The sequence below is a fragment of the Ciconia boyciana genome, chromosome 10, assembly GCF_034638445.1.
Source record: "Ciconia boyciana chromosome 10, ASM3463844v1, whole genome shotgun sequence".
Taxonomy (NCBI): Eukaryota; Metazoa; Chordata; class Aves; order Ciconiiformes; family Ciconiidae; genus Ciconia; species Ciconia boyciana.
This window is the reverse complement of record NC_132943.1, coordinates 28,602,269-28,626,620: the sequence shown is the minus strand read 5'-3', so window position 1 is coordinate 28,626,620 and position 24,352 is coordinate 28,602,269. Positions and strand designations below refer to the sequence as shown.

Here is a 24,352-nt window from a genome sequence, read left to right as displayed (position 1 = left end):
TCAGTGGGACTTGTTCTACAGTGGATGATACAAGGAACTAATTTGCATTAAGAAAACAGCATTTTTACAGTATATTTCAATTGCTTTTTTCCCTGTGATTTTTATATATTGTAGTACAGGACCAGAGTTGACTGTAGAGTGTTCTAGGCAGCTGTTCCTTCAGAGGACTTCCTGCACTGTAAATGTTAAGAAATTTGCTTCTGAAATGTGACTTCAACTAATCACTGCTCTGTATCTTTCTCATGAGAAATCTATTTGTTTTGCCTTTTTTACAGGTCTGCTAATCACAACCACATGATGGCACTACTTCAGCAGCTTCTGTACAATGAGTCCCTGTCGCTGTCCTGGAGGGATATCATTGTACCTGTGGTCTGCCAGGTAGTTCAAACTGTACGGCCTGATGTCAAGAACAGAGATGATGACATGGATATCCGCCAGTTTGTCCACATCAAAAAAGTAAGTTTCCAACAGTGGATGGAGGGAAACAAAAGGATGCAGCTGCTGGCAGCACCTCTTCTTTGAAGAGAAGAGTCCCCTTCCCACTGCCCCCAGTGTGTTCAGTGGTGTAATTGACCACCATGGCCTTTGGATAAGGTGGGGTTCTAGGAAAAAGTTGCACAGAAGGAACTTTGCATCCTGTGAAAGGTGCTTTAATGCCCTGCAGCTGACCTCCTCTTTCAGGCTGTAGGCTGCAGAAGGTAGCAAAGAGCAACACCTCTGTAATGACTTGCTTCCTTTTTTGGTTTCTGCTTTGTTTTGTGCTTGGATTGGAGATGTACTGAATGCTGGATAAGTAGCTTGCAGGACTCTGTGTAGCAATCTATTGCCCTATAACTATCCATTATGGAGGATTAAACTCCTCCCATGCCAAGTACAACGACTTTCTTCAAGAGGAAAACTTAATTGCTATGGGATGGTGCATCCAGTTCTGCCAGATGGCCCAGTGTTGACATTGTCGAACTGTAAGGCTGGAGTTGTGGCATGCAGAGTTTCTTCTGAGAGGCTGATGTGAAACTAACATCCAAGGAGCTAGTGTGACTGAAGATCAAAGGTTTGGGCTTATTTTTCTTTGGCAAAATTCACCTCAGGAGGCCTCTTTTGTTTGGAAGCCATGTAAGGTATGAGGAGAGCCTTATGGTTCTGGCGGTAGCTCTGTGGCATCTCTTCAGTCAGCCTCACTTGTTGCTGCCCCTTCTGAAACTCCAGTTCAAAGAGCAGATGTTCAGAGGTGAAAGCTCTTTGTAGCTGTCTGCTGTTTTCACATGCTGGTAACAGAAATGTCCTCTGAAACATGCTATTCCGAAACCTGTTTCATGTTGTTTATTACTCCTGTGATTGGTCATGGCTGTAGGCACACCAGTCAAGTGTTTGATGTGTTCAAATAGTAGGTAGAGGTTTGTTTGGTTTTCTCTCTTTTTTTTCTGTTGTTTTTGTTTTTTTTTTTCTTTTTTTCCTTCTTTCCTTTCCTTACAACTTCTTAGTTGTTAGTGGAAGTGGCATGTACAAAGGTATATGCTCCCCATGGCCTATAGAAGTTAGGTTCCCTTATTATCTTCCAAAGTGTACCTGTTTTAACAAATATGCATCTGTTGGGAGGGGCATAGAGATCCTGGAACTTAGTACTTGTTTTCATGTTGTTCTTAGTTTGCCAGACTTTAAAGAGTTGTGTGTCCAGCATGACTGTGTCTGATCTTTCATCTGATAATTGAGGGTGTAGCTGAAGCTTGCACATCAGCTACAATAGGTATTCTATGTATTAGGTTTACTGCATTAGAAGTTATGGGAGTGTATGACAGTTCTAAAAATGTTCTTTGCTTTATTAGATCCCTGGTGGAAAGAAATTTGACTCCATGGTGGTGAATGGATTTGTTTGCACTAAGAATGTTGCACACAAAAAGGTAACATGGGCTTGATTAATCAAGTGCTGGCTGTAGTGCATGCTGCGGAAACAAGTGTGCTGTGATTTCCTCTTTGTGTCATGAAGCATCTCTTCCCACTCAGGAGGTTTGCGAGCTCTCTGTAGTTTGAGACCCTAAACAAGAATGGCTTTTAAAGCATTTCTTTTCCAAGCTGTTTTCTTTTAGCCCAGAGATTCTAAGGAGGGAAGCTTTCTTCATGCATGTATAGAAAAGCATCCTTTCCACCCCTACCACCCCAGAAGGCATCTAATAATTACCCCAAGTTTTAGCCAGAAAAAGGCATTTGTGGTTCTGACTTATGACAATGTAGTAAAGTGAGCCTTTAAATAAAGCAGAAGGTAAAGATAGAAATGATCTGGATGGAGGCTCCAAAGTGTATCAAGACTTCGGGGTTCTTGGGGGTGACTGTAGAAACCTCTAGCATTGCACTCTTACTGGACAGTAGCTGTGAAGTTACACCCAGTTGTTGTAACATCTTCATAAGAAGGAAGAATGTGTAGTTGGGTCTGCAGGGGGGATAGCTGAGACGCTTCGGGGGGGGTGTGGAAATAAATCATGGGAAGTCTGTCTTTTTTTCTTGTGTACTCTTCCCCTTCCAGGTGTTTGTATTTTTTTATCTATTTTTGTGTCTTTTAGATGAACTCTTGCTTAAAAAATCCCAAAATTCTTCTGCTGAAGTGCTCAATTGAGTACCTCTATCGAGAAGAAACAAAATTTACCTGCATAGACCCTATAGTACTTCAGGTGAGAGTATGCTTTTGTTCTTGGTTAAAATTGTCTGAGGTCTAGTAATTCAAACAAAATTATGATCAGTGCACATCTGTGTTTTTTTTCAGTGTGTAAGGTGGAGTTGAGTGAGTGGGATTGCATAGGAAAGAGGAAAATTTCTTCTTCTAGCAGCTAGCTAAGAAAACTGCTGCAGTAAATACAGTACAAACTTGTAGTCTTGTGCTGAGGGTTTTTGTCATCAAGTTACAGGTACTGAGAGTGATCTTACGATCCTCATGATTAAATGCAGCATTTTAGAAAACACATTTTGTTTTTAATGATACACCATATAAGGAACTTATGGTTCAGAAGGTCAGAGCTAGATATGGTTTAGGTGCATGAAGAAATATTACAAAAGTTAGTGTAGGTGAGGGTTAGGTTGCACCCATGTTATTTCTTGTCAGGCTTGAAAAAATGGGACAACAACCAACCTAATGAAGTGACGAACTACAAAATGTCACTTGGGAACAGGTGCCCTGCCCCTGTGAGCAGGGAGGTGCCTTAAGTATGAAAACATTGAATTGGATAGGCCTTTTCTTTAACACACTGCATTCCTGTCTGAGAATTGGTCTTCAGGTGTTTGCCAGAATACTTGTAACAAGGGTATTTGGCGCCCTACTGAGCTTGGGCCATAATGTTTGTTTCTGTATTTGACTATTTCCTTGGCATGCATGCCAAGACCGCCTCTGTTTGGTGATTAATAGACAGGTTTACAGGTATGAAAGCTTTAGCAATAAAACTTGTCTCTGCCTAGTGAGTTGGTTTTCTAGTAGAAGCTTAAACTGAGACCTATCCTTTCTCTGAATGGAGTAGGAGTATCTTCCTAAATATTGGTCTCTGATTATTTCAGTGTCTGCTTCAGAACATGATCATAACTATTTGTGTATCTGCATTAAAGTCCTATAGGACAGAAAATACTACAGAAATACTAGTTCAGTTGAAAAGGTTAGCTTCTTTCTAGCAAAAGCTTTATCTTTGCTACACTAACATGAATGTTTGTGCTCTGAGGAGCTGGCAAACTGCTTTTGTGGTATCTTTCTCTTGCACAGAACTCTTAAAACCTGACTGATGTGAGCTGCAGTAACACAATTGAGAATACCTGGCTTGGGAAGCTGTATCGTCCCTCTAGCAGTGTAGGCCTTTAGTTATGATAAAGTTGCAGCCCTGCTTTCTCTTTCTGTGCATGGTAATAAAAGTGTGGGGAGGATAGTGGGATGAAGCCAGAAGGTGGGCATGGTTAGAAGAGCAATTTTGCAGTGCACAGCATTTGGGATCCTAGTCCAGAAGCACTGTCCCCACGTACAGATTTAGGGACTGAGGCTCTGTGTACAGACTGGCATACTCTTTGTGAATGGAAGTGTCTCTGAGTGCCAGCACTCAATATTAGCGTGTATCTGAAGGTGGAGAACATAATATTGCAAACAGCTTTGGTTTAGGATGCTCTAATTCTAGCACCTGTTGAACATAAAGCCTTTTTCCATGTAAGGTGCATATAACATGTGTTTGGATTCTGCTGCAAGTCTCTTACTTCAGACTGTCATTGGACTATATCCTCATGTGCAATTAGTGCATATGACTGATAAACTAGGTGTTGTGCTGTGGGGGTGGGGACGTGCACAATGGGTAACTGATGGTGCTTTCTGGATAGCTGCTTTCCCTGTTTTATAGGAAAGGTCAGTATATAAATGAGAGAGAAAGTAATATTAAGCACTTAAGTGTTTTTTTTTTCAGATGGGTTTGCAGTAGTTAACTGCCATACTCTGTTCCTATCTGCAGGAAAGAGAGTTCTTGAAGAACTACGTACAGCGGATAGTTGATGTGAGGCCTAATTTGGTCCTTGTTGAGAAGACTGTGTCCCGAATTGCCCAGGACATGCTCTTAGAGCATGGTATCACTCTGGTCATCAATGTCAAGCCGGTGAGCATTTCCTGTCAGAGTCAGACTGGGCCTTGTGGTGGATCTCTGTAATTTCTCTTTGTAGCAAGCTCCCTGGAGAAAGCAGAGAGTGGTCTTATTTTCTCCTTTAATCAAACCTGGGCTCTCTTTTAATGGTACTTCTCTTCCAAGAAGGCAAGACAGGCAAACCTAGAGAGTAACTTTTCCTCAGCTCTTCACAGCTACTCTGCTGTGTCCTTGCTTGGTAGGTCCTTGTACCCTGGCTTGGTTGTAGTTAACTCTCACACCTATTTGTAGCAAGTCCTGCATGGGTTCTCAGTGATCCCCAGAGAGCCTCTCTGTCCCTGTGAGGCAGGGTACAGACAGCCAAACAGAGAGTGGCTGTGAGAGCTGGCTGAGCTCCTGATAGCCAGCACTGTGCTGACTGCACCATACCTCCTGGAACTTTTTTCACTTGAACAGATCAGATATCTCCAAGGAAGGGCACAATCTTACCTCTTACCAGAAATATTTACCTAACTGCTTTTCTAAGATTCTAGTATTTTGTGGGCTTGTGTTTGTGTGACTGGGTTTAACCCAGAGTTTGCGTCTCAGTGAGGCGTTTCCTGGATCACGCTGGCGTTTTGGTGGTTTTTTTTTTTTTTTAAGAGCAAGCTAAGGATGCTAATGTCCTCTTTGCACTGTAGAATCTTACTGTTCTTTCCATTTTTACAGCAAGTGTTAGACCGGGTAAGTCGAATGACCCAGGGAGACTTAGTGATGTCAATGGATCAACTGTTGACCAAACCACGTTTAGGAACCTGTCATAAATTTTATATGCAAGTTTTTCAGTTGCCCAATGGTGAGTAAAGCTTGATGTGTCTTAGCTTGTATGTGTGAAAGGATAAATGCTTTGCTCCTCTTAACTAGATCTGAACTGTTGGGTGCCTTGTGTGATCAAGTATTATCCCTCCTACTCATTTTTCTTTACTTGTGTTACATCTTGGAACTACAGTGAACTGGCTGTGGACACAAAAGCATGATCTTACTAAGATGAGACATGTTAATTAGGCTGGCTTCTTCCTTCCAAACTGTTTTTTCTTTTCCCACCACCCTGGAGTTTGTCTAGTTCAACTTCCTGTTCAAAACAGGAAGGATTAATTTCAATGCAGGATCAGATTTCTCAGGGCTTTGTCAGCCAACTGTTGAAAATATTGCAGAATGGAGATTTTATAGCCTGTTTGGGCACCTGTTCAGTTGCTTAACCATCCTCAGCATAAAGAATTTTTCTACATAGAAACAGAGAATCATAGAACAGCCTGGGTTGGAAGGGACCTTGAAAGATCATCTGGTCCAACCTTAACATATCCAATCAAAATTTCCCTTGTAGCAATTTCTGCACACTGCCCCTTGTCTAGTCATTGTGCGCCTTGGAGAAATCAGGTTCCTTTTTCTCTGTAGCACCCTTTAGGCAGTGGAAGTCTGCAAAGGAAGAAGGAAGAAATGCTGCTCGACAGGTTACCAGTGGTGCTGGCACACATAAATGCTGTTGATGCAAATCTTTGTGGAGATGCAGTCTTTGCATCTCTTCCACTTCCGCATGCCTCCTTCCAGCCTTTAAATTGCACTCAAAATGTTGTAGGCCTTTGACTTGTAAGGCTGAGCAAATGTGCCTGGGAGGATAGCGGTTCTTTTGCTTCACTGCTGCAGTGTCTACAGACACCTTAGAATACGCTGTTTAGGCCAACGTGTTCCATGTGGCCTTCACTTGGAGTTTGATGACTTGTTTTACAAAACAGGAGAAGTTTTACAGCAAAGGCTTGTTTTGCTTGCAAAAATAAGTTATTTCAGTACAGTGATGTGAATTTCTGCAGCTGGATTGTATTACCAATGTTACTTGCTCTCAGTCTCTGTTACAGTCTCTTCAGTGTGTGAGATACCTAAGAGCAGGTTGACTGTAGTTGTCATCCTAACTCCTATGTTTTGTTGTTGTGTGTGGTTTTTTTTTTTTTTTTTTCTTCTAGATCAGACAAAAACCCTGATGTTCTTTGAAGGGTGTCCCCAGCACCTGGGTTGCACTATCAAGTTGTGTGGTGCTGCAGAGTATGAGCTGGCCCGTGTGAAGGAGATCCTGATCTTCATGGTCTGTGTAGCTTATCATTCCCAGCTGGAAATCTCTTTCCTTATGGATGAGTTTGCCATGCCCCCTACTCTGACCAAAAACACCTCCTTTCACTCCCTTATTGAGGAGCCAGGAGATGAAAATGAACAACAGAACCTCTTCAATGGCGAGGATTTCAGCACAGCAGTCAGAGACATTGAACTATCCTCTGAAAAGCTGCCTGTAATCTCTGAGTCAGTGTCCTCTGATGAGGTCAGCTTGCTTGAACAAAGAGGTTTATTTGAGAGAGGTGACCAAGAGAACAGTCAACTGGAAATGGCGTCCTCAAAACAGCAAGAGCACCACAAAGTGGAGTCACCATTTCCAGTGTTTAACTCTGTACCTCCTGCAATACCTGAAACATCCCTGCTGCCCCTCCATGGCATGGATCAGCACTTGGTCACTCTGGATAGCCAGACACTAGAGCCTCTTCAACAGGCTAACGATCTGCAGGAGTCCAAGAGTCAGATGAGAGTCTTCAGAGACCCTCTCCAGGATGATACTGGTTTATATGTCACGGAGGAGGTAACTTCTTCTGAGGATCGTCTGAAGACTTACTCTGCAGCATTTAAGCAGGAGTTGAAGGATGTCATTCTCTGTATTTCTCCTGTAATGATGTTCCGTGAACCATTTCTTTTGACTGAAAAAGGCATGAGGTGCCCAGCCCGGGAATACTTCCCTGAGCAAGTTTATTGGTCTCCTCTCCTCAATAAGGAACACAAAGAGTTGGAGAGCAGAAGGAAGAGGCAATTATTGCGGGATCTCTCTGGACTACAAGGGATGAATGGGAGTATCCAAGCCAAGGCTATCCAAATCTTACCTTCTCATGAGTTGGTTAATACTAGAATAGCAGAACATCTAGGGGATAGCCAGAGCTTAGCCAGAATGCTGGCTGACTATCGGGCCAGGGGAGGGAGGATACTACAGAAAAGCACAGATCCCTTTACCCAAAGTAAGGATGTGTCTGGTGTCCCTACTGGAAAAACTGGGTGCAGAATTGAAGAGGATGAGAAGGGACTGGCTCAGAGTGAATCCTCATGGTCTCATAAGGTAAGATTCAAAGCTATGTTACTGAAAACCCAAGTTACAGCAGTTTCTCCTGGTAATACAGAAGGTGTAGTGTCTCATATTAAATGTTAAACCAGAGCTGGGGGTTTTTTTGTTTGTTTTTGTTTTTTTGACTGGGTCAAAACTGCATTTTAGATTGCAGTGCTCTGGGCACTTAAACAAGTCAATATAACCAGGGACTCTGTGGATATAAGAAAGCAGAACAGGAGACTGACTGCAAAATTTCCCTGAGAAGGGAAGAGGTTGTGATACTCTACCTTCTGAGAAATGCACAAAGTCATCCAAGAATCAGTGTATTATATTGCCTGTTCAGCTCAGCTGTACATGACTGATTTCTGAAAATGAGTACATGAAGAGGGAGCAAACCTGAAGTTTCTGAAACTGAGGTTTCTTGTTGCTTGTATTGGTGATTCTAAAAGTGTAATATCTTCCTCTTCAGAGGGCTTAATGTCATGGAAACAGCAGTAGGCTGTAATTAAAGTACTTGACTTTAAAAGTTTGGGTGATCTGAAGAAACATGAGCATCTCATAATGGAGGCAGGGGGAATCTCTGAAATTTCAAAGCAATGTCATATGTGCTTGTAATCAAAATATTTAAAATTTTGGGAAACTGCCATGAAAGCAATTAACATGTATCTGAGGAAAAGGATCTTGGGACTTTCTTGAACTGGAAGCTGTTCAGGAAAAAAGACTATGAACAAGAGTAGCAGAATTGATCTTTTGAAGTAGTCAAATATTTTGGTCCCTGAGCCAGTCAGCCCCCAAGTTCATGAGCAGAAGTCACTTTTTAATTGGTGCTTAAATGTAAATCTGTGGAGCTTCACAGGCCATAATCTTACAAACTGTAAGACTAGCCCTTGCTCTGGATCTGACTGGTTGATGCTGTTTTAAATTTATTCAGTGATCAAAGAAAAGTATTTGGTAACTTCATAGTTCTGTAGGGTGTGGAAGGGGAGACAGCTCCATTCCAGCAGCAGTGTGGTAAATCTTTTCACAGAGGACAGAAAGTTACAAGTCTTTCTATAGCCTGAATGAGTAATTGAGGTATAATATATTGGCAGAGTTTTGACTCCTAGGTGTCCTAAACTGTGCAGTACTTTGGAGACTCTGGATGTTTGTCTCAGGGCTTTTGTTGTTTTCTGTTTCCCTTAGCTTCCTTTCCACAGAAACACATGTGTGTGCATTGGTTTCATTATGCATATTAGTTATGCTGTTCTAAAAATGGCAGTTAGCAATTATACATGGGCCAAGTCTACCTGAAGCTCAGAGATAATGCAAGGTTAATCTGTACAAAAGGAGCAAGCAGAGGTTAGTCTGTAAATAAAACTACTAGAATAGGATTTTGTCATCGGAAGTTGTGTGTGGATGGAAGTGTCTAATCAGTAAATGAGTTGTTTTCTCTCTACCAGGTGGATTGCTTGAATCCAGTAAACCATCAGAGGCTCTGTGTTCTCTTCAGTAGCTCTTCTGCTCAGTCCAGCAATGCTCCAAGTGCTTGTGTTAGCCCCTGGTATGAAAACTACTCCTCTACAGCTTGTATAGTTGCTATCTTTTTTCCTAAGTCAAGGTCAGTGCTCACCTCATAGCGGTATTTCTTTGAGGACTCCTTGGTAGGTTGTGCCCATCCTGTAAGAGGAACTGTTGCCAACAGTATTTTGTCTTGCCTGGTCAGGTGGATCCAGAGCAGTATCCCAGGCCTTTGTAATCCCCAAGGCATGAATGAGAAAGCCCAGCCTAAAACCGAATGCTTTTGTTAGTCCTTTCACTGCAGAGTAATGTATGTGTGGAGAGGGCACTGCACACAGTCTTGTGGGGAAGAGTTAGTGTATATAAATGCAGAAGAATGTCCAAGCCCAAAAATAACCCTTGAGAGAATCTCAGAATACTTCTAGATTGTATTATCTGAGAGTGGCATTTGAATATATTGTTATCATTCTCATATTATAGTCAGTGGCATTAAGAGCTTTAACTGTATTTCCAGCTTAGGGGGCTGTAATTTGTTAATTGTGTGCCACTTATGACATGCTTCTAGCTCTACTGAACAGGACAGGTCTTGGTGTTTCATCGTCTAGCTCAGGTGAAAACATGGAGATGGCTGTCTTGCAGGGAAAGGTCTAGAGTTCCTGTAAAAGCTTAGGAATGAACCAAAGAAGGTGGTGATAAGTTCACTAAACAGCAATAGTAAGAGGATGTAATTTACTGATATTAGAGATGTCTGAATTGTAACACTTAAACTAATACTTACGCATTTTAAGTGGCTTGGTCACCTCAGGTTCTGAGAAAACAAAAGTTGCTATTAAATCTTCTAGAAGAATAAGGTTTTCTTAAGGCTTTTTTCATCTTCTGGATGTACCCTTTTTGTAACTGTTTAAATGTTAGAGTTTGAGGCTTCAAGCTGTCTAGACTTCTGTGCCTAGATATTCTTGAACATGATCTTCAAAAGTGCAGTTGAATTGTATTTGACTTTTAAATGTCAAGTTTAAAGTTGTTCTAGTAGGACTCTAATCTCATTATTAGCAAACTCGACAGCAGGGATCCAGGAAGGGTAGTCAAGAGGAGACAAAAAGCCTTTGAAGGTATACAGGGCTGAAAACAAGCCAGCAGTAGGTGCAGATCTGTGCACCTAAAGGCCATTGTGCAGCTAACAGTGGCAGCATCCACCCTCTAAAGCTTTTCTTTCTCTGCTTTAGGATTGTGACCATGGAGTTTTATGGGAAAAATGACCTCACCCTAGGAATTTTTCTGGAGCGCTACTGTTTCAGGTGAGGAGGAACTTATTCGAAATCTCATTCTAAACAAAACAAAAGCTTTTGATAGCTCTGTGAAGTTGACCTGCCACCCTCTTCATAGACCCTACTTCCTGTGCACTTAGGAGAATAGCATGCAAGTCTGCAGAGCTGTTTGTGTCCTAATAAAGCTTACCACTTAAATCTGTTGCTTGCTTTGCTTTATTATCATGCTGTAGTGAAACAGGAACTGGATTTAAGAATTCACTTACTCATGTTCACTTCTTACAAGCAAATATATCCACTGTTTTCCCACTTCGGCCCTGTCCCTCTTATTTCCTTTAATGAGGAAGTGGAACAGATTATGAAACAAGACTTACAAGTTCACAAGGAAGTGTTCACTTAGCACTTTCTTGTAGTGATTAGAACTCTAAGGGCCTAGTTAAGGATCTGAGCATGTATTCCAAATGGCTGTTTTTTTAAGACAAGCAACTGTACTGATCACAATTTTTTGAGGTTCCTATTTGAACTTTCATGTGAATTCTGGAAAAAAACTACTCCTTTAGTGTTACCTGAATGTCTCAGAGTAAGGCTTTGTTATATCTGCAAGGTGGCTAATGTAAATGATCCAGAACACTTTTAGCCCTGGCAAAGTACTGTGTAATTTATTTCGTCTGACAGAGGTGCAAGTTGTTATGTGTCAGTAATAACTAGTACTGCCAGAACCCCATACAGAGTCTCAGTGAGCTGTGGCTCCTCAAAAGACAAGATTACTCTGTTATCTCCATTGGCCACTTGCAATAGCAAAATGCTCTTAATATTCAGCCTTCTCTGGAGGAACAAGTATTTCTCCTTGTGCTGATCAATGAGGAGGAGGAGCTTAGCTGCCCACTTTTAAGTTCTTGTTTCTCTCTGCTGACTAGCTAGTGTGTGCTAAAGTGAATGCTTCTATATCTCCATAGTTTCAGTAATTAAAATTCTCTTTTCTTCATGAGCAAAGAGGATCTGGGCTTTTTTAGGCTCTTTCTGTTTTTGAAGAATTCCCTATTTCACTTTGGTACCTAAACAATTCAGCTTTTATTTTTCTGATGTCAGCCTCTCTTCCCTGACTTAAAAGAAACCCATCCAAAGAAAAGTCACGCGTTTTTTCTGTTCAAAGAGGTTATATGGCACTGTTTTGCTCACTTCTTCCTTCAGGAGCTGAAACATTACCATTTTGAAGGCTCTTTGGCACATCTTTGTTCTCAGCCTTTTCTCTGGTACACTGCCAAAGTGTCTTCTAATTTGGTGCCAAGCACTTCCAGGTGCTTGATCCATATTTTGTGGACTATATGGAATATGTTGGTAGAAAGTGATTCATTATAGAAAGATTCTGATAGCAACCAGTATCCAGTCGCTGCTTTTGGGACTATACAGCCATTGCTGGCAAGGGAACTTCCCTACATGCTATTTCTAAATGAGTACAATTCACTCTGCAGAAGCAGCCTTCACTAAAGGCTTATGAAACTTTTACAGTAAAGTTATAGTACTGTGATATTAAAAGGCTTATTAGATATGTTGAATCAGTTCTTCAGCAGTACCTAGCATATGATCACTCATAACTGTTTCCATTTCTCTCCATAAGGCCTTCCTACCAATGCCCCAGCATGTTCTGTGAAACACCAATGGTGCACCACATTCGTCGCTTTGTTCATGGGCAAGGCTGTGTGCAAATTGTGTTAAAGGAGCTGGACTCCCCGGTCCCTGGGTACCAGCACACCATTCTTACTTACTCCTGGTGTAGACTGTGCAAACAGGTAAGGATGTGGACTTAAGAATCATTGCTATTCCAATTTAGTATTCCTGTTGTGACTGGCCTTGTAGGGAAAGGCAGCATTTTTGAGAAAGTGCTGATCCCTGGAGCTGTGGCTAAACTAGCACAAAACCTGTTACTGATACAGATGTTCTCACGTATCTACAAATTCCTCTTGTACAATTGGGGCTGTTGAGGGTGAAACATCTTGTGTGAGGTAGACCTGTTGGAAAGTGTCAAACCTGGATCTGAGAGGATAGGTTTAAGTGGAGTTGATATGTTGCTGGAAACTAATTTCTGACGCATGGAAAAAATTGAGTTACCCTCTTAGAGGTGAAGAGTGTGGTCCCTTCCCTGCAGTGAATCAGTATGAGCATCAAAAGAACGTATGTATGGGGAAGGGCAGACACTGAGACCTACTGGCTTAGTAATTGGCTAAAACCATTTGGTATTCTTTCGTCTGCTGTGGACTGGACCATCTGCATTGCGTGAATGTGACGTCTAGACTTCCTTTAGTAGTCATTAGAAAGTAAGTAAAATCTTTATTAGAGGAATGATAAATTGCTTTAAAAAAACACAGGATAGTAAGATTGTGTATTATCTGAAACTTGTTCTGTAATTTAGCTAAGAAAACATTACCAACTGGATACTCATCTCTAGCTAAACATTGTAAAACTTAAGAGCCTTCAAAGAGACAAGAATAAAACTTAATTAAAAAAGATTCATGCAGTGCCTGAAATGCAAAACATCTCAATTACCCATGTGGATGACTAAATTCACCTACTTGTGCTGGCTTAAACATGGGTGTTGGATTTAAAGATACCTGGAGGAAGTTAATGTAATTGCTGAAGGCAAGCCCTCGCTGCTGTGTATACACCTGTTCTATAACCTTTTATTTCTGTGTGCTCATGTAAACGCTAATATGTTTGTGGCTATTAAGTACGTGTAAAGCGGTGGCTACTCTAAGCTTGCAAGCACTGCTGAAGTTGAAATACACTGCAGAGCAATACCAATGTACCTGTAGCTGAAGAATCACCAGGGAAAAAGTATATGATGAAACCACTGCTGCTGACTGGGGTGCTGGAAATTGTCTCTATGCAGAGAAATAGCGTCCCAGATATAAGCTTCTGTCAAGGATATGTTTGCACTCCCCCAATTTTCCCCTGTCATCATCAACTAGCAGTTGTTTATCCGATTTATTGTAACTATGTGTTGGCCTTAGCTTTGCATAAATACTATATTTGTTGTTGTTTAGTATGCTTCAGGGTCATGGGTACTTCTGGTGGTACTAGAAATACTAGATTGCTGTCGAGGTTAGCCTGTCCTTAATCTTGGTTGAAGGATGAAATTGAGACACTTGGCTTTCAATTTTTCAGGTGACACCGGTTGTTCCCCTTTCCAATGATTCTTGGTCTATGTCTTTCGCAAAATACCTTGAGCTGAGATTCTATGGGCACCAGTACACTCGAAGGGCCAATGCAGAGCCTTGTGGTCATTCCATTCACCATGACTATCACCAGTATTTTTCCTATAATCAGATGGTGGCGTCTTTCAGGTGAGGTCCACTGCTAAAAACTTCCTTCTCTCCAGTACTATGTGAAGCATAGCTCTAGTAAGGATTCATCAGGTCTGTCCTTCACTTTGAGCATGGGATAGCACAACTGTACTATAACCACAAGCGCAGCATTGTGTGCTGGCTTGTAGAAGGCACTGTGGGTGCCAGCACTGTCCTGGATGGGGTGGGCAGTGTTCCTAAGAATGGATGGCTCCAGTTCATGATACAGAAGGGAAACAGTTTTCCCGGTCTAATCTTGGAAAACTTTCAGAATTTTGTTTTTGCAACATGATCTGTGGTTTTACTCTTTGCCTAGGAGATAAATGAACAGGGTGTTATTGCTACTAAAAGTAACTAAAGCCCTGGACACATTGACAGTGCTGCCTTTCATATAAGGGTCACAAATCTCAATATGGTGTAGAGTTAGTACTATGTGGGGACTATGTATTGTTAATAGCTGTCGTATTGCCTTCTCAGCTACTCTCCAATCCGGCTGCTTGAAGTGTGTGTACCACTCCCCAAGATCTACATCAAACGGCAGGCTCCGTCAAAGGTTACTATTTTGCAGGATCTCAAGGATTTCTCTCAAAAGTAAGCTTTGTTTTTAACGTCTTCCTCGGCTTATTTGTATTTTGGACTTTTATTAGCAGAACACAAAACCATTTTTGCTAGTATAGATAAGATTTGCTAAATATTAATTATTTAATAGAAAAGTAATGGTTCTAAACACATTTATATGTGCATATACTTCTAAGGGGGGGTGGTATTGGACTCTTCTTTATTACCTTTACCTGCTCTGTCTGTACTAATCTCTCACGATTTCATCTGGCAGCAATTCAGCTTAAACATGGCCAGTAGAAACTAAGATTTCTTCTGTTCTCCATCCCTGAATGTGGCACTGATATTTCAGTGATATAGCATGTTTCTGAATGATGTTGCCAAGTAGCCACTGAAAGGTTGACCATCAGCCGGTGTCTGAAATGTCACCTTTTCTTACAAAATACCTTCTCAAGCATAGCTAAAGTATTTCTAATTCCTCCCTCTAATACTAAAAATGGAACAGAGGAGGTGGTCCTAGAAGTCTTAATCTGAAAACTGAAGGTGACACTTTGTACCCTTACCCTAACATTCCTTTTTGGAAGATCTGACCAAGTTTAAATCCTGCCTTCAGCATGGAAAAACTGCAAAGGCATTGCTCAATTCTATTGTCAAAACAGAACTATTTTCATTATATTGATCGTGTGGCAAGGAAACTCTCTGGTGTGTAAAAGACATTGCCATTGTTAGCTATTGAATATGATAACAACAGACAGTCTGGTACCTTCTTGTAGTCTAAGGTAAACTACCATAAGCCTAGACACCTTCTAAATGTAGGAACAAAAAAGTGGGAGACGGGCATGATGGGAACTGTTGTTAAATCCAGCCTGACTGCTGTTCTACCTGGTGGCAGCATTCCTGTATGGCTGATGCCTCTGTGACTGACTGACTTCAGAACCTGTGGAGCTTTGGTCAGAGCTGAAATAGTTACTCATTCTGACTGTCTCTGAGCCCTTCTGGTGGAGGTGTAGCTTGCAGTCCCAGATTCTTCCTAGACACAGATGACACAACAGTTCTCTTCTGCTAGTAATGTGCTTGTGACCTTTGTATTGCTTTCTGACAACTTCCATTGCTAAGAATAAGTTGTAAAGACGAATGGCAGTGTGTGTAACTTCTAGGTTTCTGCTATACTAATGAATTTTGTCCAGCTTTCCCTGTAAATTCAGTGGAACAGCCTACTGTGCAGAAGACTGTCAGATATCATCTTTCATATTCTTAAACATATTCAGACTCTTATTAAAGAATGTTGAAGATGTTCCAAGTAGTCACAGCTTAACTCTTTGCATCCCTGTTGACAGGGTGTCACAAGTGTATCTTGCTGTTGATGATCGCCTTGCTTCTCTGAAAACAGATACTTTCAGCAAAACAAGAGAAGAGAAGATGGAAGACCTCTTTGCCCAAAAGGAGGTAATGGACTATTTCTGCATTAGCAGACCATGGCCTGCAAAGTGTGTGGAGAAGCCACTCAGATCTAGTGTCATCTCTGGTCACAGAACCCTGATGGCTTTTCTTTTGGCAGATGGAAGAGGGGGAGTTTCAAAACTGGACTGAGAAAATCCAAGCAAGGCTGCTTTCATCATCATTAGACACACCTCAACAGCTGCAATCTGTTTTTGAGTCTCTGATAGCTAAAAAGCAAGGACTTTGTGAGATGCTACAAGCCTGGAATAATAGGTAGGAGGACACATGTTGGAATAGTGAGCAACACTGCTACTGTGTTGGTTATAGAAAGGAAGACGTTCTTCTGTACTTTCTCTCCCTGTAGTGCAGTTGCTAAATAGAGTGTGTTATGACAGCTTGTGCTGATTGTCCTCTACTGGTTAAGACCACAGAGTTGGTTGATTGGAACAGAAAGTCATTTGAGGCCAGATAATAAAAGTATTGTGTTGTAGAGCACAATTTGCATCTGAGAGGAGAAAGTGTCATTTGAATCAAGGTGGAAGAGGGGAGCATGGGAAAGCAGTTAATTGGGTGAAATTATCTCAGAGGTGAAGAAAATGTTCTGGTTTTGGCCATTTGAAACATAGCTTTGGCACATGTTAGCAACCATCTGAGTTTGCAGTAAAGACTTGTGAAGGCATGCTTGACTGTATTCTACTATGGAGAAACTTCATAACTTGTGCCTTTCACAGCTAATACCTGTAGCCTATCTTTTGAATGATTTTTCTTTGGGGTTTTTTTGTGTTTTGTTTTGTTTTTAAGATTGCAGGATCTCTTCCAACAAGAAAAAGGGAGAAAACGTCCATCAGTACCACCCAGCCCTGGGAGACTGAGGCAAGGTGAAGAAAGCAAGGTATGACTAGCAGGCTAGAAGCTACTTAAACTTTTTTTTTTCCTGGGGCAACACTATAGTCTTAAGACTGGCTTCAGTTCACTTAGTAAACTTGTTTTACTGCATCATGTAGTTTTCAGCTGTAAAAGCTTGAATTGCATGTTAGTATATGTATCTTTTCCTAAAGATGTGAACCAAGAACCTTCTGTGTAGTATGTTACACAGAAGAAGACTAAGTATGAATAGGATTTGATTTTCTGTGGTGTTTGTGTCGTGTTAATCTGAATATTGACAGCGGAGAGCTGCACTCATTGTCAGGCATATGCCTGGATAGGAAGGAGGTCACCTCATTAGACCCTAGGTTGTTGTGCATCAGGTTTATCCCTTGTGAAAAAGAAAAGGCAAAAATTATCAGGAGAGGCAGAGCAAAGAACACAGGAAGGACTGATAATGAATTTGCAGGTTCATCTCTGTTCTGTGATGTGTCCTGTGGGAACTGGCTGAAGGGAAGTATAAATGATTTTTGACTGCTGCCTCAAGAGCTCTGTCTAAGGGTACAGTTGCCAACATGCTGAACTACCACCCTTTGGGTACTCTGAGAAAATGTCCAGACTGCAAGGCAGTACAATATAAGCATCATACAGAGACACTGAACTCCCAATAGATCTAACATTAGCAAGGTGCACTAAGAAACCCCACGAGACCCTGGATTTGCCCTGCTGCTTGCATACATGTCCTTTCCGCTTAACACATACTTGTTAGATGCTAAAACACACTTAACCTTGATCTAGCAGCAAGTAGGTTTATATAGAGGAAGAGTGTAGTCTTTAAAGCAGCATACAGAGATGATAGCAGTCAAGCATCTTGTGAATCTGGGTTGCTGTTGCCTTGTCTCTTTCATGTGGTGGCAGATACAGTGACAGTGCAGTGGGTGGGAGTGCTCTGCTGTGGTACCTCTGCTTTTCCAAGTGTTCCGCAGAGGGTGGGCTACAGCTGTAAAGAGCTTGGCATCAACATTGGTATCTTGTTATTCTGCCTAGATCAGTAGCATGGATGCTTCCCCACGCAATGCTTCTCCAGCACTGCAAAATGGAGAGAAAGGTCTGTTGTTTGTTTGTTTATTTTTCTTAAGCTATCAAAAGAAGCTTGCTGTAACCCTTTCCTTGACACATGGGAGCCTTTGTCAAATTTGATAATTTAGAGAAACAGTGAATCCCCATTGTGTCAGATGGGAATAAGCCAGTTTCTAGCTTACTATTGTAAAAAGCAAAATCTCCTTCTAATATGAAGCTGAATTACTAATGATACTAAATTGGCCAGCAAGGGTTTTCCTTTGAACTTGAGTTTAAAAACTTTCAGAGGCTTTCTAGCTTACTATTGTAAAAAGCAAAATCTCCTTCTAATATGAAGCTGAATTACTAATGATACTAAATTGGCCAGCAAGGGTTTTCCTTTGAACTTGAGTTTAAAAACTTTCAGAGGCTTTCTAAATAACTGAATAACTACATGGAATCTGGGAGAAGCCTCTTGCCTCTTCTGTGGTTATGGGTGCTGAAACCTCTTATCTGTGAGGTATACTGAGAGTTTGTGGGAACTGAAGGTAGTGGGCATAAGCGTATGCATTGTCTGGAGGTTATGTGCTACATTGATCGGCTTGCCTATTCCTTTGCTCTGGGTGGACTTACCTGCTTTCTAAGTAAAAACTTCTTGAAAGTAGACACTGGTGATAGCTTGGCCTGAGAGCAAGCAATATTGCTTCTGACAGCCATGTAAGTTGCTTTCTTCTGTCCTTAACTGTTCTTGTACCCTCAGAGGATCATTTCCTGACTACTTTATCAAGTCAGAGCTCCATAGGCTCCACCCATCTTCAGCTGCCCACCCCTCCAGAGGTTGTGTCAGAGCATATGACTGGTGCCAACACACTGTCTGAACAGGATACAACAAGCAGCTCAGAAGGTATAATCCAGTTGTGGTCTTGCATGCTTTCTCGTGCTTCTCTGTGGCAAGTGTATGAGATCCATTTAGGAGACGGCAAATCTGGTAACTCTGTGGTCTGCAACCTTCCTTCTGAATTTACAGCTTGAAGTTTGATATTGTGGTGCTGACTTAACTTATTGTTCCAGATGTGTTTGATGGACACTCACTGGGATCTACAGACAGCCAAGTGAAGGAGAAGTCTACTATGAAAGCTATTTTGGCTAACTTTTTGCCTGGAAACAACTATAACCCCATTCCATTTCCCTTGTAAGTACTGCATAATATATATGATGTGCAAAATTAGCAGCCTGGTCAAACTGCAAACAGTGTCATGCATGTTTCCTTTGCTCAGTATATAATTTAAGTCATCACTTGGGTTTGCCTCTGAATAAGCTATAGAACTTCCTCAAGGCAAGAAGTTTTCTGTGTCCCATCTAGGTGTTTGTAGGTTACCTGCTTTTCTTATTAATGATCCACCCTTGTGCATATACATTATCAGTTTCTCCTCCTCCTAGCAGGCATGCCTCCTCAGAACTCTTGTGGGAGGGGAAGGGGTGGGGAGAAGGGGGAGAAAGGTGCCTTCTGACTTCATTGCTGCAGGGAGGGAGCAGAAATGTCCTTCCTTAGCAAATACTTACTAAAGCTACATGCCTGCCTCTTGTTTTTGCTTCCAGACCTCTTCCAAGGGTTGGACTCAAATTGGCATTGTCTGGGTGTAGGTCAGGTTCAATGGCTACTGCATGTGCCCTCAAGTTCCCCTCTCATGTGAAAATGGGCAGGCTGGAAAGTCTTTCAGCTACTTGGTCTGTGTGCTTTGTAGTGTTTCTCATTTGATGTGAGCCTAATGTTTGGCAGCCTGAGTTTAACTTCTGAATCTTACCCCCAGCATAGTAGTGGAGGCCATGGGCTAATGAGGTAAAAGTTAAATGACTGAACCCTACAGAGAAGTAAAAGAAAATCTTACAGAAACCGAGGAGACTTTTGGGAATTTTCTGTGCTAAACTGCTTGTTCAGAAAAGAGTTCAGGTTTGTCCCCGAACTTCGCTCTGCAGGCTATACTGCAGGACAGCCAACACAAACTCAGGCAGGTTTTGGTGCCATTAGAAACAGTGGCTGCTAAACAGAAATAGACTCTTACTCTAACTTGGAGCTAGTCTTCTGATATAAGCAGCTTGCTTGAAGTGCTGATTCCCTAACACATTACCATTTAGATTTAACCACATAGCTATGAATGTGTCTATTGGGAGAAGCTGATCTGGGGACCTTTGGTTCCATGCTGAGACTTGCAGCTTGTGCCTGGGAGTGCAGTGATGAGATCTGGGTTTTGATCAAAACTTAACCTTTTATTTCCACAAACTTTTACGATCTACTAACAGTCTCCCTATGTCATTTTCGTTTAGTGACCCGGATAAGCACTACCTAATGTATGAGCATGAACGTGTACCTATTGCAGTCTGTGAGAAAGAACCAAGCTCCATCATAGCTTTTGCTCTCAGGTACTGGTGTGATTTTGCTGTTTATCTGACATGTGTTGTACTTTTGCAGCTTTTCTGTGCAAGGAATATTTAAATCCTAATGGTAGGGAACAAGCATGACAGTTTCTTCACTCAGCTGTGTTGAGAGTTTCTGCCAGAGCTGAAGTTCTCAGCTTTTACTACTGAGATATGGAAAGTAAGTTTTCCAACTTCCAGCTGGATTTGGGGCTTTTCTTGCTGAACTCTAGTACACAAAAATGAATTTGTTGTGTAGTGTTCCCTGTAATGTGATATTGTTAGAGAAAGAAGTTCAACTAAATTTTGCTCAGCTCTCCAGCCTGGAGGAAGTGCAACTGAGCTAGGGAACAACAGTTAGGTATTCGTACTGTAGTCTGTCCCTTGCCTACCTTTGGTCGTAGCAGCTCTTGCTACTACTCAGCTTTCCAAACCAGCTGCTTCAGTAAATCTTGGGGTTTGCATGCCACAAGGCAGCAGACTTTTAAAGAAGTGCATTCCTAAATTGTAGGAGAGGGAGAAGCAAGGGGGGATTTTTTCTGCAGTATGATCTAGAGCAGCTTGTGTTCTAAGGGAACTAAGTTCTAATTGTAAGAAAAAATGAAGGAGAGGTTTTTCTACTGTTGGTCTTTGTTTCCTGTGGTTGTCTCTGAACTGAACCTTTGGGTTGGTGTTAGAGTCTCCCAGAGAACAGCTGACTTTTTTTTCCTTTTTTTTTTTTCTCCCCCCCCCCCCCCCTTCCCCTTCAGTTGCAAGGAGTACAGAAATGCCCTGGATGAGTTGTCCAAAGCATCTCTGAAGAACAGTTCTGAAGAAGGACTGCAGCCGAACAGGTTACATGCAGGAACTACAGTACATAGAGCGAAGGCACAGTGATTGTAGTGAATAAGCCAAAACTAGGATGGGGAAGGACCCTCAAAATATGCCTTTCTGATGGAATCTGACACATTCCATGTAACCAACACATACTTGCAGTATCTGAGTTTCCATTTCATGTCAGGGACTGTGCTGGCTCCATTGTCTGATCCCTTGACTGGGATTACTGGGCCTGCTTACCTTTCCTGTGGTGATGGATGGAACTGTTGCTACAGAGCCCTAACTGTTTTTTCTCAGGGAGGTGGCGGAGGGCAACTTTGGGAAGTCCTACACCATTACAACTTTAAACTGTAGCCTCTTCCCTTAGCAGTACTTAGTGTTAGGCATGGAGGAGAAATAAACATACAGGAGTAAAGCAGTAGTATCTTGGGCGGCAATATATGTTGGGCTCATGACCTTTTTTTTTTTCCTTTCTCCTTTCAGCATGTCAGACAGCAAACCAAAGAGCAGTAGCCCTGTCCGCCTGCCTGAGGCTAACATGGGTCCTTCAAATCGCAATGCAGAACCAGAACAGCGTAAGACCATTTTGCCAAAGTCATATCCATGATGCTAATCTCAGCTCAGACTTGAGTCCACTTAACCTGGGTTCTAGCTTTTGTGAAAGTTAAGTTAGAACAAAAAATGCATTGTGAGTTGAAATTGTAACTAGTCTTAGAGTTGACTTGATGTAGAACATGAAGGGGGTGGTGGTGGTGTTTGTTTTTTTGAAGTCTGTGCCCATGATGGCTTTTTCTGATTCTTATGAGATCAGACTATCATTCCTTGATTTAATATGTTATGCTGTAGCGGACCTTGGATTGTTCTTGCCTGTTCAGCCTTCTTCTAGCCTGTTCAGTGGGGTAGGATGCCCATAATACGTTCTGACCTCTTTTGGCATTGCCTTCTTTAAAAAGATGGCAATGAAAATATTTTGAAATGGAGAAGTGAGGTTCTTACTATGTTAAAGATGCTCATGCTTGGTCTGTGTTTTCAAATGACTCAGCATTCTGGAATGCTACTCAGAACACTAAGTCAGCTAACCTGATGGACCTTGGTTGCCTGAAGAATAGCAAATGAGTTACAGTTGAATGACATCATTCCTCCAGTTAGAACAATGAATGGGGAATGCTTGTGTGAATCATGCTTTTATTAAACTGGCTGTGGAAATGCCAAGGCCAACTTCTTTATTCCTTTTCACTTTAGCAAAGAAAGCATCTGGTGTTTTGTCTTTTTTCCGTGGCACGGGAGGGAAGAGCCCGGACCTGTCTTCCCAGAAGAAAGAGACCTTACGTGGTGCTGACAGTGCCTACTACCAGGTTGGACAGATGGGCAAAGAGGGAGCAGAAAACCAAGGAGCGGAGCCTCAAGGTACGAGACAGTTGAGTCCATCTTTTGTCTGGGACTGTTACTTCTCCCAAACCTCGTTCATACTTGTAAGGCCCAGAATGCACTCCTGCTCATACTTTTTTAACAGTCCAAGATTATTCAACATGCACTGAAAATGAACGATTTGAGTGTGAAAAGTAGGTTTCTCGTAAAGACATTGCTTTGCTTTATGGGAAGGGAAATAGGGTCTTTCAAACCCTGGTAACTATAGGGACATTGAGTAGTCTGGGCTTGAATGCCTTTGGATTGAGTTGACTCTAGTTAAGCAGCCCAGTCTCTCTTCCTTGCTCCCTGTTTAACTTTCATTGTTTCAGATCATGGAAAATGAATGAAGAGAAATCAAAGAGAAAGCTTGTACTTATGTGTCCCATGAACAGCAGTGCCCTTCTAGCATACGTATTGTATCATACAATTATAGCTGTATCTCTGATTCCCTATTTATAGTTCCCTCTGTATTCTTGAAAAAAGAAAATATTTTTCTTGTAGTATGGCTTTCTCAGTAATAATAATGAACAACCCTGACTGAATGGTCCCTTATTGCCTTCAGATGATGTAGATGGAGGAGATGGACAGAAGAAACAGCTGGTGAATCCCCATGTGGAACTCCGTGAGTAGTTGTAAATAATAACATGAAGTTGTAGCTGACAAACTCTTTTCTTCATGCAAACGTAATGGAAATCTTGAAGTTGATAATTATTTTTTCTTTGTATTGGGCAGGAAGGAAAAACAAATCAAGAATAGAGCAATGCACTCTTTACTTACTGTAATCAATCTCTCTGTTGCAAAAATACTCCATAAAACTTTTTTTTTTTTCTTAAATTGATCTTTTGTCTGGACACTTTCCCATGGCATATACTGTGAGGTAACCTAAAGGGGGTTGACTTTCCTGTAAGTTTTCCATTTAAATCCTATTGGTTTAAACTTCCAAAGTACAATATGTGTGAGAGAGGGATGTTTAGCACAATAATATTATTCTAGACATCAGTAAAATCTCTTAAGTGTCATCTCAGGTAGTCAGTGAGTATTGCATGCTGTTATTGAGGAAGACCTGTTTTTGCAGAGTTTTCAGATGCAAATGCAAAGTTCTACTGCCGGATTTATTATGCTGGCGAGTTTCACAAGATGCGTGAAGTGATACTGGGAAGCAGTGAAGAGGACTTCATCCGATCTCTCTCTCACTCTATGCCCTGGCAGGCACGAGGTGGCAAATCTGGAGCTGCGTTCTATGTGACTGAGGGTAAATGCAGCTGCTTCTCCCTTTGTAGTTAGAGAGTATTATTTGGGGATGGTGGTGGTTAGTGTGTCGTTTAATCCCTGATTGCCTCTAGCCAGAGGGTTGCTGACTGTGAAGTGGCCACTCAGAATGGAAAGTTAAGTGGATTGTCCTGGGGTCTTCAGGATCAGATTATTTGTCTCTTTGTATGTGCAGGAGAACAAAATGTAGTTCTGTTTTCAGTAGTAGTAGCTAGGGAGGCCAGCTGAGCAGAAGGGTTGTACTTTCTTAGGCAGGCTTCAGAAAACAACTTGAGTATAATTCAAGGAAAACTGGTTATTAAAGACATGGTGTTTGTTATAATTCCACATGCTATAGTCGATTTATAGGATTTTTTTTTTAACTGTGGCTGATTCTAGGCCCCTAGTTAAAACAAATCTTGAATGGAAGGGTCTGTAGGCTGTTTTTGTCTGTATAAGAAGCCCATATAGCTGAGGTAAATCTAACTTAGGCAGTCTCTTCTCCCTGGTTTGCTAGAAGGCTGAAATCCAGAAAGGCTGAAATTATGAAATTCAGAATATGTGAAGTAAAAAAAGTTTCTAGAAATGAGTTTCTGTAGCTAAGGATTTAAGAGAATTGCAGTCCTTTAATTTTTCAAACCACTTCAGCTGTGTGACAGTCCTAAAGAACTTGCAAAG

General features: G+C 41.6%; 1 protein-coding gene across 9 annotated transcripts in view; it reads left to right on the top strand.

Moving 5' to 3' along the window:
- The window catches only part of PIKFYVE (phosphoinositide kinase, FYVE-type zinc finger containing), a 74,623-nt gene that overhangs the window by 35,255 nt on the left and 15,016 nt on the right, over positions 1–24,352 (top strand). For 8 of the 9 annotated variants that reach the window (XR_012044384.1, XR_012044383.1, XR_012044381.1 and 5 more), the window contains 23 exons: positions 276–456; positions 1,824–1,898; positions 2,556–2,663; positions 4,464–4,604; positions 5,298–5,424; positions 6,587–7,773; positions 9,201–9,301; positions 10,482–10,553; positions 12,142–12,313; positions 13,686–13,864; positions 14,342–14,455; positions 15,760–15,868; positions 15,981–16,135; positions 16,664–16,754; positions 17,774–17,834; positions 18,546–18,689; positions 18,857–18,977; positions 20,111–20,206; positions 20,950–21,033; positions 21,500–21,591; positions 22,259–22,423; positions 22,989–23,048; positions 23,502–23,678. Coding sequence is in view for 5 of the 9 variants with exons in the window: in XM_072874724.1 (XP_072730825.1) it covers positions 276–456; positions 1,824–1,898; positions 2,556–2,663; positions 4,464–4,604; positions 5,298–5,424; positions 6,587–7,773; positions 9,201–9,301; positions 10,482–10,553; positions 12,142–12,313; positions 13,686–13,864; positions 14,342–14,455; positions 15,760–15,868; positions 15,981–16,135; positions 16,664–16,754; positions 17,774–17,834; positions 18,546–18,689; positions 18,857–18,977; positions 20,111–20,206; positions 20,950–21,033; positions 21,500–21,591; positions 22,259–22,423; positions 22,989–23,048; positions 23,502–23,678 (3,812 nt within the window). In the remaining 4 variants the exon portion in view is untranslated. The remainder of the gene's footprint in view (positions 1–275; positions 457–1,823; positions 1,899–2,555; positions 2,664–4,463; positions 4,605–5,297; positions 5,425–6,586; positions 7,774–9,200; positions 9,302–10,481; positions 10,554–12,141; positions 12,314–13,685; positions 13,865–14,341; positions 14,456–15,759; positions 15,869–15,980; positions 16,136–16,663; positions 16,755–17,773; positions 17,835–18,545; positions 18,690–18,856; positions 18,978–20,110; positions 20,207–20,949; positions 21,034–21,499; positions 21,592–22,258; positions 22,424–22,988; positions 23,049–23,501; positions 23,679–24,352) is intronic. The other variant, XM_072874727.1, reaches the window with a different exon arrangement.